The sequence below is a fragment of the Sorghum bicolor genome, chromosome 5 (genome assembly GCF_000003195.3).
Source record: "Sorghum bicolor cultivar BTx623 chromosome 5, Sorghum_bicolor_NCBIv3, whole genome shotgun sequence".
In the NCBI taxonomy this organism is placed as follows: domain Eukaryota; kingdom Viridiplantae; phylum Streptophyta; class Magnoliopsida; order Poales; family Poaceae; genus Sorghum; species Sorghum bicolor.
This window is the reverse complement of record NC_012874.2, coordinates 2,188,696-2,202,971: the sequence shown is the minus strand read 5'-3', so window position 1 is coordinate 2,202,971 and position 14,276 is coordinate 2,188,696. Positions and strand designations below refer to the sequence as shown.

The window sequence follows — 14,276 nt, the reverse complement described above, 5'->3', positions numbered from 1 at the left end:
AACTGCGCAGCTCACGATCAGTACTACGCGGCTGTTTGGCGCGGGAATTGGTGAACGGGAGACGACGGCGGGCTGTTTGGCGCGGGATCGATTGGCCGCGCGGGAAGGAGTGCCGCGAAACAAAATTTTCGGAAAAAAAAGATGATGGATTTGGCATTTTGCATAACAGTTGGAGATCATCCGATTTTAGCCTTGCCATTTTCATTTGGGGGTTTGCAATTTGCCTAAAATGCATAACTTCAAATGCATAATGGTTGGAGATGCTCAGTAAAATGCACTTATATTCTCATGCATTTATGGTGTTATTAAGTTTCCAAACTAAACGTATTGTAGAAGTTATATACATATTAATACACTAAAATACTTCCTTTATTTAAAATTACAAGACATTTAGGTTTTTCTAGATACATTGTTCATATTATGCATCTAGGCATAGTATGTATCTAAATACATAGCAAATAGCAAAAAGGTTTTTATCAAGAAAATACTTATGTTTTATTTGAATAAATTTATAATTTGGAATGGAGGGAGTACCATTTAAATGCATTAGATTTATTGTGTACATGCAGTTTCGAACTCAGACTAAAAATACTTATGTTTTATTAGAACATCATAATTTACTAATGTTTCTGAACTCATAGCTACCCAGAATCAAAGTTCCAAAAGGTTTTTCTGGGTAATAATAAAATAAACCAAAAAAAAAGGTTTGTTATTTGTGAGCAGGTATATAATTCGCCCAGACTCCTTATTTTAGCCAAACGCAAGAGCGCGAACACCAGAGCAACAGAGAGGGGAATTTCAGCTTGGCCTTTCCTCGATCAACACGAATTTGCCTCCGCCCGTCCAGAGTTGCCTGTGAATCTGTGATTGAGGAGAACAATGCGTCGTTCATCGATCATGAGGCGTCTCCAACGGGACTAAAGAGACCGATCGATCGATCGATCAGCGGTGGATTGAAGAATAATTGAGAGCGAGGAGGGAGGGAGGGAGGGAGGGAGGATGGAGGAGGTGGAGCAGACGCTGACCAAGAAACAGATCGAGGAGTTCCGGGAGGCGTTCAGCCTCTTCGACAAAGATGGCGACGGTACGGCCGGCCATCCATTTTCCTCATCTTCTAGAATCTTTGCATCACATTGTTCGTTCTTGCTCGCATCGCATCGCATTGCGTTCTTGGTCGATGGATTGCAATTGCAACGGCATTTGACAATGGATGGATGGATGGGTGCAGGGACGATCACGACCAAGGAGCTGGGCACGGTGATGCGGTCGCTGGGGCAGAGCCCGACGGAGGAGGAGCTGCAGGGGATGGTGGACGAGGTGGACGCGGACGGCAGCGGCGCCATCGACTTCCAGGAGTTCCTCACCCTGCTGGCGCGCCAGATGCAGGAGGCCAGCGGCGCCGACGAGGACGAGCTCCGGGAGGCCTTCCGCGTGTTCGACCAGGACCAGAACGGCTTCATCTCCCGCGACGAGCTCCGCCACGTCCTCCAGAACCTCGGCGAGAAACTCTCCGACGAGGAGCTCGCCGAGATGCTCCGTGAGGCCGACGCCGACGGCGACGGGCAGATCAACTACAACGAGTTCACCAAGGTCATGCTCGCCAAGTAAGTCGTCCTCTGTCATCCACTCATCCTGATCAATAGGAATATGAATTGTTCATGCATGATTTGTACCTGGAGTCTGAAATGTAATGTTGGGTTCTTGTGCAGACGAAGGAACCAGGAGCTGGAAGACCATGGGAGTGAGTCAAGTCACTCCAAGAGACTCTGCCCCTCCTGTACAATCCTCTGAAACTCTACTCACTCTGCCACCTTAGTTTCTAGCTGTCAGGATAAACAAATGTAACTAACAGCAAGCAAAGCATGAATCTGCATGATTCGCGGTGTAAATGGAAAGAAAATTACTGAAATGATGACTGAATACCAATTGAGTTCCCAATTAAAGTGTCTCTTTTTCTTTTTCTTGAAAATGGAAGGCAGATTAAGCCCTTCTGTTCAGTCCTGAGAACTGGGTCAAGATGGCAAGAACATTCTGGGCTTCATTTTTGCAGATTCTGATCATAGTGTTTCAACATGACTCATAGGCATATACCGATATACAAAACTCATACTCAAAACCTACTGAATGAACTTCCCTTCAACTACAGCAAGCAACTCAAGATGCAGCATTTACAACAATGGTGGAGTACCAGCGCAATTTCCTGGGTCATCCACTATTACATGCAGAATGCAGTGCTGAGTACAGACTACAGAATCGGAATCTGCTTGGAAGGATGGTACACAAAATAGTTTGCCATTCTTCCTCTCCGAGGTTCTGCTAAGCAGCATGTAGCATTTGAGTATCGTCGGATTTCCAGACGACGTCCTTTAAGGTCTTGGAAAGGTTCTTGTAGAACTGCAGAGAATTACAGCTTACACATTTAAGTACATACTGTTCAAACAAAAGATGCTGAAATAACAAACAAACAATGAATTCCAGTAATTTAGTGAATCCAAACTACGGGTGATTGGACAAGCAGATGGATAGGGATTAATCAGATTGTTCAGCTTCTGAACTGTAGTACATGAATACATTTGTTTCTTTATTGGCTTGATCTTTGCATGCCTCATAGTTACCTTATGAAATTCCAGAGTGTCACCTTTTGCTTTTCGGACTTCTACCATATGAAGGGAGGGTGCAACTTGCAGTATCTGAATCAACATGAATAATAAATGTTAGGCAGAAGAAGTTCACAGAAAGAAGATTGCAGTTAGGGAAAACAATTAGGCATTACCTCAGTAGCAACATTGAGGTTCCCCTTCCTCCCTGCCTTAACCTTTTCGAGCCTCAACTGATCACACAAAGAAAAAGAGAACTTTTAGCATGCAGAAAGATATATTTAAAGTTTGTATTCATTTCGTGAAGTCATGCCATCAAATAATTAGTTATTAGAGTTACGTGTAGGAACCTTGTAATTTTTCTTCTGAACATCAAATCCTAGAGGTTTTGCAGCTTCCTCAATCTTGCGGACAATTTCTTTGGGTGGACATTTTGATGTAAACCTTGTTTCTCTTTTGAACTCCTGCAGATAGAGTGACTAAAAATTAGAGTAGAGACTACAAAATAGTAAGGTTGTAAAATCATGATGGGAAATTCTAAACTGAGAAAAAAAATCGCAAGTACTGTTGGAACTACTGACCACATAGGCATTATAACTAGAATTAGCTTGCAACATCCTTTGTAATTGTGTAACTTGCTTTTACTGGCATGGCAATGTCCTTAGAAAGTCGTGATGATTTAAGGTATCACACGTTGCAATTTAGAAGTTCTAGGTTACTACAGAGCACTCAGGAACATCCTTTACCTGCTCTGAGTCGAATAAGTTTCCAAGGTTTAGGCCTGCTGACATTGAGATCAGTTCAAATGCGTTCAGAGCTACTGGTTCTTCTTCTTTCTTTTCTGTCACATGGTGCTCCTGAATGATGGCAAATAACAATTGTAAAACTTGTTGGTAAGTACAATCTGTGACATTATGCATGAGAAGGAAAATAAAATGCGCCATTTACTCACTTCTGAATCATTGAAGACAGCATCCACATCATCCAACGTGGTGTCATATTTTTCATCAAACTCTGGGCGCTTGTAGCCCTTTTTGAACCATTCATCCTCTAATATTTCTGGGATTGTTATTCTCTGCCATGATTTACCAAAATGTGAGTTGAATCCAATGGAGTAAGATAAAATTATGGAGACTCATTTATTTTGAAACCAGACTCAGGCTCAGCATATTCTCAACCCATCCTTGACTGGAAGTTGCAAATTTGCAATTTTTTACTGACACAATTTTGAGATATGTGCATTGCCAAATTGCCTATACTTTTCTCTAATAGAAAACTGATTTTTTTTCCTCAACCGTAACAGTTGCTGCATACTCGTATGTACATTAGGAACTTCTAAAATTTGTGTTAATTTGAGTTATATTACAAATGCTGGATCGATGGGAATACCATTTAATACCAGATATTGGCAGCATCAGGTGATCTATGAGCCTACTGTGGATATATTATATGGTGAATGCAGATATGTTCTGTTCCATTATCTTAGGATTGTTTCACTAGTATATTTATTTTCAAGCAGTTTTTGTGCTGTGGCATACCGTCATTGGATTTGGATCAAGGATTCTTGTTAACAACCTCTTGGCAGGAAAAGATGTCCATGGTGGAAATGTAAATTCTGCATTTGATATCTGCCAGGAAAAGAAGGGTAAAGTCAAATAAGCATGAATAAGAAAGACTACAGCAATGACCTAAAAGCCATGAAATTCTCACTTTCTTATACAAAGTCATGAGATTAGAGTCCTCAAATGGCAAATACCCTGCTAGCAGAACAAACAGGATAACTCCACATGACCACAGATCAGCCATTGCACCGTCATAGCCTTGATCTTCAAGGACCTATAACGAAGATATTTAACTGATTGAACATTAATCTCCATAATATGCATTGTTGGTTCATTTTATTTACTTTTCTGGCATTACCTCTGGTGCAACATAGTTTGGAGTCCCACAAGTTGTGTGCAGCAGTCCATCATCCTGAACAAGATAAAAGAGACAAGAAACATGCTTAAAAATATGTTTGAGGGGTCTGAAGATTTTCAAGCTTGAAGGGCTATGGTTATTTGTTGAGCAAAATGTGTGAAACTTTACCCTGTAATTACTCAAGTATCATTGGTAACTTGGAGGAATACAAGTAAGAAGTCGTTACCTTCATCTGCTGAGATAGCGCACTGAGCCCAAAGTCAGAGACTTTCAGGTTTCCATATGAATCAAGCAGTAAATTTTCAGGCTGCAAGTATCATAGTTTAGATTCTGAAATAGACCTCTCAATTGCAGAAACACACACACACACACACAGAGAGAAGTTGAGCTCACTTTTAAATCCCGGTGGTACACACCCCTGCTATGACAATAATCAACTGCATTGATTAATTGTTGGAAGTACCTCCTTGCCTCATCTTCCCTCATCCGACCGTGGTTAACCTTTACAATGAAGAATACATTTAATTAATGAAAATCTGTTGGTGATACATCGGAAAATTCTGTGGGCACTGAAACAGTAACGAAGTAGGTATAGCAGAAACTAAATAAACTGTAATGGGCAATGTGTATATCACTTACAATTGTGTCAAAGAGCTCGCCACCAGTAGCAAATTCTAACACTATGTAGATCTTTGTTTTACTTCCCATCACCTACAGATCAATGAAAACATCGATTTGTGAAAAAGATCAGCAATTGCCTGAAACCTGGTCCTAGTGAAAAGAAAATGTGCAGGCTAGGGAATATTCTGACTTGGTTCTCTTCTGATCAATGACTTTGTAAGATCACCAAGAAAGGTACCTCGTATATGCGGACAACATTAGGGTGCTTGATTAACTTCATCGTCGAGATTTCCCGCTTAATCTGCATTCAATCAAACATGTAAACAAACATTTCACCAACAAGGAACTGCTAATTCAATGCTGAACAAAGTTGCTAAGCCCATAGTGGACTAGTCAAAAGCAGAGACACTACCGGGGGGGGGGGGAGGGGGGCAGAGACAGACCCCACAATCAACGAGATGTGAAACACCACCAAACTTTAGGAAGAAAGAAAAAAACACAGCAATAATACAAAGTACGTGACTGAAAGTGACCTCACCTGCTCGACCATCTTGTGCTTGAGTACCTTATCCTTATCTAGGATCTTGATGGCTACGGCCTCGCCGGTCACCGTGTCCCTCGCGAACCTGACCTTTGCGAATGTGCCCTCACCTATGGTGCGGCCGAGCTCATACTTGCCCACACGTCTCTTCACCTTGGTTGTACTCATTCCCTGCCTTCTCACCCCCCCTGTGGAATGGAACACCAGGAGATCAGGAATCTTCTATGCGTGTGGTTTCACTGTCCTGCGTGGAAAAATTTTTCACCCAGATTGTTACAGGGCTTACTGTACTGTACAGCTGACAGTGAGAAAGATGGCAGCAGGATAGATAGACACGAGTTGAATCAGGATGCTGGATGCGTGATGCATTCAGCATGCTGCATGTCGTCTACCTACTCTTTGATGAAACCACGGAAGGACAATGATATGCAGTGGTCAATTGTTATGTTGGCCTGCAGAACTAGAATAGAAGGTTGCCCAATTTGAAAGAAAATCCACGACAGTCGACAGGTGAACAGCCGTCGGTTCAGCCTGTTTGTTATTCATTCCTCTCCGGCTCTCCCACTCCCCACAGGAAGCAAGCAAGTCATCAGGAAATTAGTGAACAATTCAGTTCATGCATGGGGCTGCTAAGTACCTAGACAAGATCTCACGAAATCGAAAAGTTTTTTTTCCCCTCTTTCTCTCTCTCGCTCACTGGAATAATCTAATCAATTGGGAGTCAAAGAGAAGTTAGACCATCCTTTGGCTTTGGCTTTGCTTCCTTGGGATCTGGACAGAATATTTTGTGGCAATATCCCAATATCATCAGACATGACAGGATGGGAAGTGCAAAGAATAACCAAGCTATATGCACTCCATCGAATTGAATATTCAGTCAGTCATCCACAAAGGGTAAGATAGCAGGCGAGTGGCATATTCATATCCATATTCCCATTCTCCATCCGTACGAGTTGAGGCAACAACTATCCCAAGAAACATGGTCAGCAGAAAAAAAAAAGAAAAAAAAAGAGAGGCATTTTTCAGGCTGGGGGAATGGAGATGAAGCAGCAGGAAGGACGGAGGCAGAAGAAGCTCTGCACTGCAGCAAAGGCTAACAACAGCAAACAGGGGAGGCCGTGGACGGAGACATTCAGCAGAGGCCCGCCAGATTTCAGGTGGTGCTGCTGCCTGGGACGACGCACGGGCGAAATCATCAATCCAAACACGAAACGAAATTCCAATTTAGGCCGTGGATGGAACTCGAAAAAAGGGAAAGAAATTCCTTTTTTTTTTGTTAATCCACAAACACCGAAAGGAACTCAATTGGGGAGGGAGGACGAGCGCGCGCGCACACAGAGAGCAGGGCCTGGTTGCAAGCAGAGAGAAGAGGGCGTCGTCAGGGCCGGCGGGCGGCGGCCAGGAAGGGGGAAGGGGAACTTACAGGCAGGTGTAGCTGATGGAGCTCCGGCAGCTGGACTGGACGAACCAAGTCAAGTCCGAGGCAGATTGCGCTCTGTTCTGGACCTGGTGGTGGTGAAGACTGAAAAGGATCTCGGGAAGCGGCTGCTAGGGGCGACGAAGAGCTGGGTGGCGCCTCGATCAGGAGCAGCAGGCAGGTAGCTAGCTGCTGTCACGGGAGGAGAGGCAGCTTGGATGGCCTGGCCTCTAATAGTGGTAGTGTCAGCAGCAGGAGGAGAAAGCAGGGAGGGAGATGGAGATGGAGATGGAGAGAGAGGTAGGGGACGAAGACGAAGGACGGCCGGAAGGGAAAGAATGAATGAAGAATTCCAAATTTCCAACTGCATCCATCCACCACATGGACTGCATAAGCTGACGAGAAATGGACAAGCTGCCACTGCCAGCCAAGTCTTTTTCTTGTTGGAAAGAAACAAGGAAAAAAAAAAGAAAAGAAAAAGGAGTGGCCTGTGATGTCAGTCAGAGGTGGCGGTGAGCTCCGTGGCAAGCAGCGGCGGGGCGTCTGGTACGGAGCCGTCCACATCGGGCGCCGGACCGGAACGGACGGGTGCCATCGCGTCGTCGCGCGCGCCGTCGTGGTGGAGCACTGTGCGTGCGGCGTGCGGTGCATGAGCCATGATTGGTCGAACCGTCGCCGGACGCCACTCCGGCCGCCGCGACGGCGATGGAGGCGTGGAGGTGAGCTCGTTTATTCACTCGCGACAGCGGCGCCTGCTGGCCGCTGCTTAATGTCGCCGACGGCGACGGTGACGCCGACAGTAGGGGTCGGGGTCCGGGTCCGGCCGGCCGCCGGCCTCGGTGGGCGGCAGCGCCACATGCACGTATGCTGCGTAGAGTCTGCACGCATGATGATCGCCGAGTCGCCGTTGCCACATCACCGCCGGGAATCTCTCGCACGGCAGGCAGCAATCAGAACACTGCAGCGCTGAAAAAAACGAAAAAACTGAAATTAACCTGAAGGAAGGGGGAAATGACCCTTTTTCTGGTAATAACTGAAATGAGCGTGAAGGAAACGAGCCCTTTTTGTAGGGGAAAAATCAAACTGAAATTAAACTGAAGCAAATAAAAGGGGCTTTCTAATCAGCACACTTCAGCGCCAAAAAAAGAGCTTTTTTTTCAAAACAAAAAAAACTGAAATTAAAAAGAACCTGTTTTTCTTGAAACAGAAAACGATGTTCAAGGAAAAAAAGTAATCTTTTTTAAAAAAACTGAAGGAAAATGAGCCTTTTTTATAACAAGCTAGTCTTTTTTCCCCAGTATATATTGTAACTGAGATGAACCTAAATGAAAAAAAAGAGCTATTTCCCCCTTTGTAATAACATCTGTTCATTGAGCATGACTGAAGAAAACTGGACAAAAAAGCTCATGGGCTGGCTAGGCTTGTTAGACTCGTTTAGTTCGGTATGAAGTTAGGGCTTCTTCTTGCTAAATTTTAGTTAGCTAAACTTTAGTCACTTTATTAGCTAAACTTCTAACAACACGACTCAAAGGAAGTTAAAATAGTTTAGTCCCACTAGTCACCTAATCAAGAGTAATTAACTAAAATAGTTTTAGCTGACTAAAACTTAGCAAGAGGAAACAAACATGCTCTAGCTAGGTCTCAAATAACTTGGGAGATCTTGGTAAATAAAATTATGTCATTTTTCTAAAAAATAAAAAAAGTACAGTTGGCTACCCGAAAGGAACCGGCCATGCATGCATGTCGTCGACCTCGCGCCATGCACGAACCATGGCGAGCACAAACGTACAGCACACACAGTACGTCGTGATGATGACTGATGAGCGCGAATAACCCACATGACCGTGACATATCTTGTTGCTACTCCAATTCAACCTTACGGCTGGATACACGGCGATCGAGCGTTTGCTCATTAGATTCTTTGTTTGAAACTACAGCTAACAAATAGCGAGTCGATCTGTTTGCTTCAATTTCCCGACCTGAGAAACTCAGGCCTTGTTTAGTTCACGCCAAAATCCAAAAAGTTTTCAAGATTCCTCGTCACATCGAATCTTGCGGCACATGTATGAAGCATTAAATATAGACGAAAACAAAAACTAATTACACAGTTTGTTTGTAAATCGCGAGACGAATTTTTTTAATCCTAGTTAGTTTATGGTTGGATAATATTTATCAAATAAAAACGAAAATGCTACAGTAGCGAAATCCGAAATTTTTTCCGACCTAAACAAGGCCTCACATGTCCTCCGGCAAGGCATATGATGAGTCTTTTTGGATCATGTCAGGGAATCAAATAAAAGCTTTGCATGTGTGCACGGCGGCGAGTTATGTATATCATGTATTACTTTTTAATAAATATTTTTTATAAAAACAAGAAGTCAAAGTTAGATTTTGAAAATCACACACCGTTGTCCTAAACATAGGCGGACCCAAGGCCCGGCGACCCTGGGCGCCTGCCCGGGCTGGCACGCTGCGCTCAGGTGTATATGCTTGTTATGCTGAGCTTATACGAGTATTAGACAGGCAATAAATTACGTAGGTTTGTATGGAAAAACACAAAGATGCAGCAAATCATCTAGTATAGAAGGCAGCCTGACTCATAAATTGGCAGCCATTGCACTGAGTGGTTGTGCTATCTTTTCTCTTTGTAGAAATATGTTTATACAAATATATTATCACTTATCAATGGCCATATTTCGCCCGGGCTCTAGAAAATCTCTAGGTCCGCCACTGGTCCTAAACGACTTCCTTTATGGGTATATATGGGTATAGAAGGAGTAGTATAGTAGGTACACACATGTTTGTTAGTTCAGGTGTGCACTGGGACGACGACACATGCATATTGTAGTTTGGTGAGTGTTTGGGAGGAGGAGCCGATTCACACCTAATTATTAATTAGCTTGTCTCAACACCACATGAAATAAATTTCTGGTCGCATATACACACGCATTATTACGTACGTACTCTGAAATGTAAACAACCGAGGCCCTACAATACACTCTGTCAGTCCAACAATCGTGTCAATCGATAATTCAAATCATAACCAGCAGGGTGGTTGTTGAATTGCCACCCGCCCAATTAATTAGTGCCATGTTTTCTAATTTCGTTTGCATTCCTATATTACACCCGTCATTATTGGTTGTGTAGTTAGTTTTAGCTTGTCTCCTGCTTCAACACAATGCTAAGTCATTATTGCACTGCTAAAAGAATGATTTTACGAGACACTACCCAAACATTAACCAAGATGTTTATAAAAATTCAACCGACTTGGTTAATGCCCGACAATTAACCAAAGTGGTCGTTTTATTTTAAGACAACCACCTGCAAAAATGATATATTTTCAGAAATGGTCATCTTAAAGCTCGCCTCTGAATATACTGAGCCTAGGCAAAGCCCAAATCAGACTTCTACCGGGCTTATATACAAGCAAAAGTCAGGGTTTTCTTCCTTCCGATCTCTCTCTTGGTCTCTCCCTCTCTCAATCTCAGTCGCTGCACCCTCCCTCTCTTCCCCTGATCTCGTGCGTTGCTTCCTCCCCTGTGCAGCGCTGCCCCTCCCTCTCCTTCTCCCTCTCCCTCTTTCTCTCCATAGCGGGCAACTAGGGTAGCGTCCCTCCCTCTTCCCTGTCGCGCTGCTCCCTCTCTCCCCTGTGTGGCGCAGGAGGAGCCCCTCATTCTTCCCCATGCGGCGCTTCCTCTCTCCCCCATAAGACTCTACCTCTCCTTCTCCCTCTCGACAGCCGACAGGTAGGGTGACGCCTCTCCCTATTCCTCTCTCGGCGCGGATCCGGCGGGGAAGGGCCTGATTTACCACCATGGCGGCGAGCGCGGGCCCGGCACCCCTACAACGAGTGGCCACAGCGAGCAGCGGATCCGATGAGGGTTCCGTCAGTAGCAGCAATAGCTCCTAGATCCAGGCCGCAGCAGTGGCACGAGGCCTAGATCCCGACCAGGTTTGGGTTGCAGTTTTTTCTTTTTTATTTGATTTACCGAGGTGTGCATTTGAACCACCTTAGGAAAGATCGATTTACTACGACCTTTGGATCGAGAAGGTTGTGATGCTCGCCTTGGTTAATCTGTTTTGCCCCCTCCAAAAAAGTTTGTGTAGTAGTGTTGGTCCAACCTCAATGGAGGATTTCATGTCCTAGTTTCTAACACATCTTATTTTGAAACGGTGCAGAAGAGTTGAACCACCTTGTTCGCTTGAGCTTATCAGCCCAATCAGCCAGCTATTTAGCAGTGTTTTTATCTCACAACAAATCAGCCAACAGTACTTTCTGCCACGACTTATATCATCCCCATGAAACTCTCTCTGCTCTCATGCTCCAGTAAAACTCTTATCATATCTCACTTCATTAATACAGTACCACATCAACATATTTAATGTTCATAAAACTATGATAAAATCACATGAGACTGACCTTAGTGTCAACCTCAAATTCTTCTTTGGAATTGGAGGTGGTCTTCGTTGCTGCTTCAACTAGGATGGGAGTGTCACACAGTTCACGTAAATTATCTTTTTCTGGTAATAACTGAAATGAACCTGGAGGAAAGGAGCTTATAAGGGAAAAAGCTGAAATTAACCTAAAGGAAATAAAAGGATCATTTTAATAATCCGAACACTTCTGCGCCAAAGGAAAAGAGTTTTTTCTTAAAGGGAAATAAGAAACTGAAAATTAAGCTGAAAGAAAAAGGACCTGTTTTTCTTGTAACTGAAACCGAGCTTGAAGGAAAAAAGAGCCCCTTTTTAGGAACAAAAACTGAAATTAAGCTGAAGGAAAATGAGCTTTTTTCCCCTGTATTGGTGTAACTGAAAGGAACTTGAAGGATTTTTTTTTTGTTTTTGAAAAAGCGCTGAAGGAAAAAGGAGATATTTTTCTGGCAATTGAAATGAACCTGAGCTACATCGTCCATCCTAAATTACAAAACGTGATGATATTTTTAGATATATAGCGAAAGCTATAAATATAAAAAAGTCAAAATATCTTATAATTTAGAACCTTTTGTAACATCAGATCGTTGTTTGTTTTACAGCTCGGCGACCGGGCCTTGTTTAGTTCTTAAAAAATTTTATAAATTTTTCAGATTTTCTGTTACATTGAATCTTACGGTACTTGTATGGAGCATTAAAAGTAGATAAAAAATAATTAATTATACAGTTTATTTGTAATTTACCAGACGGATTTTTTGAACCTAGTTAATTTGTAATTAGATAATATTTATTAAATACAAACGAAAGTGCTACTGTATCTATTTTGTAAAAAATAAAGTCCGAACGAAGCCAGAAGGATACATGCATGCATGTCGACCTCAGGCCACGCACGAAGCATGGCCATGAGAGCAACTCCAACAGATATGCTATCCATGATGTCTAGGCTATTTTTACATTTTTAAAGCAAAAGTTAAACTCCAACAGATGTGTTATCTGGTTTGCTAAAATAGCAAGTTTGCTATTCCTAAACTTTCACTTGTCATATATAGCATGTCGTCCTCACTAGCTATCCTATACAAAGGCTGTTGTGGAACTCTATACTTTGAGTGAGTTTTTTATTTTATACAATAGCTAAATCTTGTAATTTAGAATATAATTTTAGCTAGTCTCTTGGAGATGCTGTGACAAACGTATAGCACAGTCGTGTGATGATGAGGGAAGTAATGACTCGGCCACGCACATGACCATGACATCTTGTTGCTACTCCGATTCAATCTTCTTACGGCTGGCTGTGGATACACACACGCGTGTGGTAGGAGCAGGATGAAAACAGTAGCGATATTTTTCGATATTTAAATCGAACTCGTTTAACGAGGTTTAAATCTGACTATATTTGAATCTAAATATTTAATATCCGATATTGTATTCATATCTAAATAGTTATATATTTATGATATCGATATCCAATCATATCTTATCCGACATAGTTAATATTATTCATATTCGAATTTAAATTCGATCAAAAATATAAAAATAAATATAATATTAATAATATTTGTCCGTATCCAATCCGTTTTCATCATAGACAGGAGGAGCGTTTGCCCATTCAGATTTCCTTGTTTGAAACAGTTAAAATCGAGCTTGTTTTGCTTCCCAATCTGAGAAACTCGTTCCATTATTCCAGGCCGGAGTTGGCGGATCGATCTGCCTGCCACAGCCTTCCATTCCATGTCAGGGTGTGAACAAAACAAACTTTGCATATGTGCACGGCGGGGAGTTATATGTCGCCATAGATATCTACTGTATCATGCATGCATGTTTAGTTCAGGTGTGTACACTGACGACGCACATTATCACGTACTACTCTCGGACGTAATAAATAACCGAGGCCCTACATACAATCTGTCAGTCCGACAATTGTGTCAATTCAAATCCATAACCAGGGTGGTTGCCACCTGCTCAGTCAGTGCTGTTTTTTAGTTCAGGTGTGTTTTTTATATCCGTCATATATTATTGGTTGCGTACTACTTCATTCGTTTTTATTTATATGTCATATTAGTTTTGTCTTAAGTCAAAAACAACTTTGACTATCAATTTTCAAAAATTTATATAAGTTCATGACATAAGATTTATGTTTAAATCCACCATAAAAATACTTTCATAATCTATAATTCTTATATTCTAAAAGCATTTTCTTAAATTGGATGGTAAAAACTAGTAATATTTGACTTAGGACTAAGCAAATGTAACGTGTAAAAAAACAGAAAAAGTAGCGAAAACCAATACTAAAAGCAAAAGACCAAAATGCCCCTTAAATATTAGGAAAACAAATAGATATATTAGAAAAAGAGATACATTATTGGATAGTGAGAAGGTCAAGTATTTTAAGATAAAATCTGAATGTTATAAGATCAGCTGTTTTGAGACGGAAGGTCTAAATGGGCTATTTATTACTAGACTCAAATACACATAACGTCCTGCTGTTTGGGATCTACCAGCTAAACTTTAGCTAGCTAAATTTAAATGTTAAGGATTCAACGGTCTAGGTAAAATACCGGCTAAAGTTAGCTAGCCATCTTATGCCTTGTTTAGTTTGTGAAAATTTTTAGGTTTCACTACTGTAGCATTTTCAGCTTTATTTGACAATTTTTATTCAATTATAGACTAACTAAGCTCAAAAGATTCATCTTACAAATTATAGGTAAACTGTACAATTAGTTATCTTTTTTATCTATATTTAATACTTCAT

At 42.0% G+C, this 14,276-nt stretch overlaps 2 protein-coding genes and 1 long non-coding RNA gene across 6 annotated transcripts; 1 reads left to right on the top strand and 2 right to left on the bottom strand.

Annotated features, from left to right (window-relative positions):
* On the bottom strand, window positions 581-1,198 carry LOC110435574. The gene is made up of 2 exons (XR_002453332.1): window positions 1,026-1,198; window positions 581-861 (listed from the first exon to the last, which is right to left on the bottom strand). It is a non-coding gene; the product is annotated as an uncharacterized LOC110435574 (long non-coding RNA).
* Window positions 860-1,938, top strand: LOC8083070 (neo-calmodulin). The gene is made up of 3 exons (XM_002450168.2): window positions 860-1,084; window positions 1,229-1,604; window positions 1,710-1,938. Exons 1-3 carry the CDS (start codon window positions 1,000-1,002, stop codon window positions 1,789-1,791), a joined length of 543 nt encoding a protein of 180 aa, XP_002450213.1. The 5' UTR covers window positions 860-999; the 3' UTR covers window positions 1,792-1,938.
* Window positions 1,932-7,482, bottom strand: LOC110435572 (CBL-interacting protein kinase 32). 4 transcript variants are annotated; one of them, XM_021461244.1, is made up of 15 exons: window positions 7,103-7,482; window positions 5,677-5,923; window positions 5,377-5,439; window positions 5,157-5,228; window positions 4,911-5,018; window positions 4,744-4,824; window positions 4,518-4,571; window positions 4,308-4,433; window positions 4,136-4,225; window positions 3,550-3,672; window positions 3,344-3,454; window positions 2,948-3,061; window positions 2,774-2,830; window positions 2,616-2,690; window positions 1,932-2,394 (listed from the first exon to the last, which is right to left on the bottom strand). In XM_021461244.1, the coding sequence occupies exons 2-15, from the start codon at window positions 5,845-5,847 to the stop codon at window positions 2,317-2,319; spliced, it is 1,323 nt and encodes a 440-aa protein (XP_021316919.1). In that variant the 5' UTR covers window positions 5,848-5,923; window positions 7,103-7,482; the 3' UTR covers window positions 1,932-2,316. The 4 variants fall into 4 exon arrangements, with proteins under 4 accessions (XP_021316919.1, XP_021316921.1, XP_021316920.1 ...); XM_021461246.1 differs by having other exon boundaries at window positions 5,677-5,918; XM_021461245.1 differs by having other exon boundaries at window positions 5,677-5,867.

What these genes read in the sequence shown, in the direction of transcription:
- LOC8083070 (XM_002450168.2), top strand. Translation starts at nt 1,000, where the DNA reads ATGGAGGAGGTGGAGCAGACGCTGACCAAGAAACAGATCGAGGAGTTC. An exon ending in CTTCGACAAAGATGGCGACG is followed by an intron (nt 1,085 to 1,228) that starts GTACGGCCGGCC and finishes GGATGGGTGCAG; the next exon opens with GGACGATCACGACCAAGGAG. An exon ending in ACCAAGGTCATGCTCGCCAA is followed by an intron (nt 1,605 to 1,709) that starts GTAAGTCGTCCT and finishes GTTCTTGTGCAG; the next exon opens with ACGAAGGAACCAGGAGCTGG.
- LOC110435572 (XM_021461244.1), bottom strand. Translation starts at nt 5,847, where the DNA reads ATGAGTACAACCAAGGTGAAGAGACGTGTGGGCAAGTATGAGCTCGGC. An exon ending in AGCACAAGATGGTCGAGCAG is followed by an intron (nt 5,440 to 5,676) that starts GTGAGGTCACTT and finishes GATTGAATGCAG; the next exon opens with ATTAAGCGGGAAATCTCGAC. An exon ending in CTGTCTTCAATGATTCAGAA is followed by an intron (nt 3,455 to 3,549) that starts GTGAGTAAATGG and finishes GCCATCATTCAG; the next exon opens with GAGCACCATGTGACAGAAAA.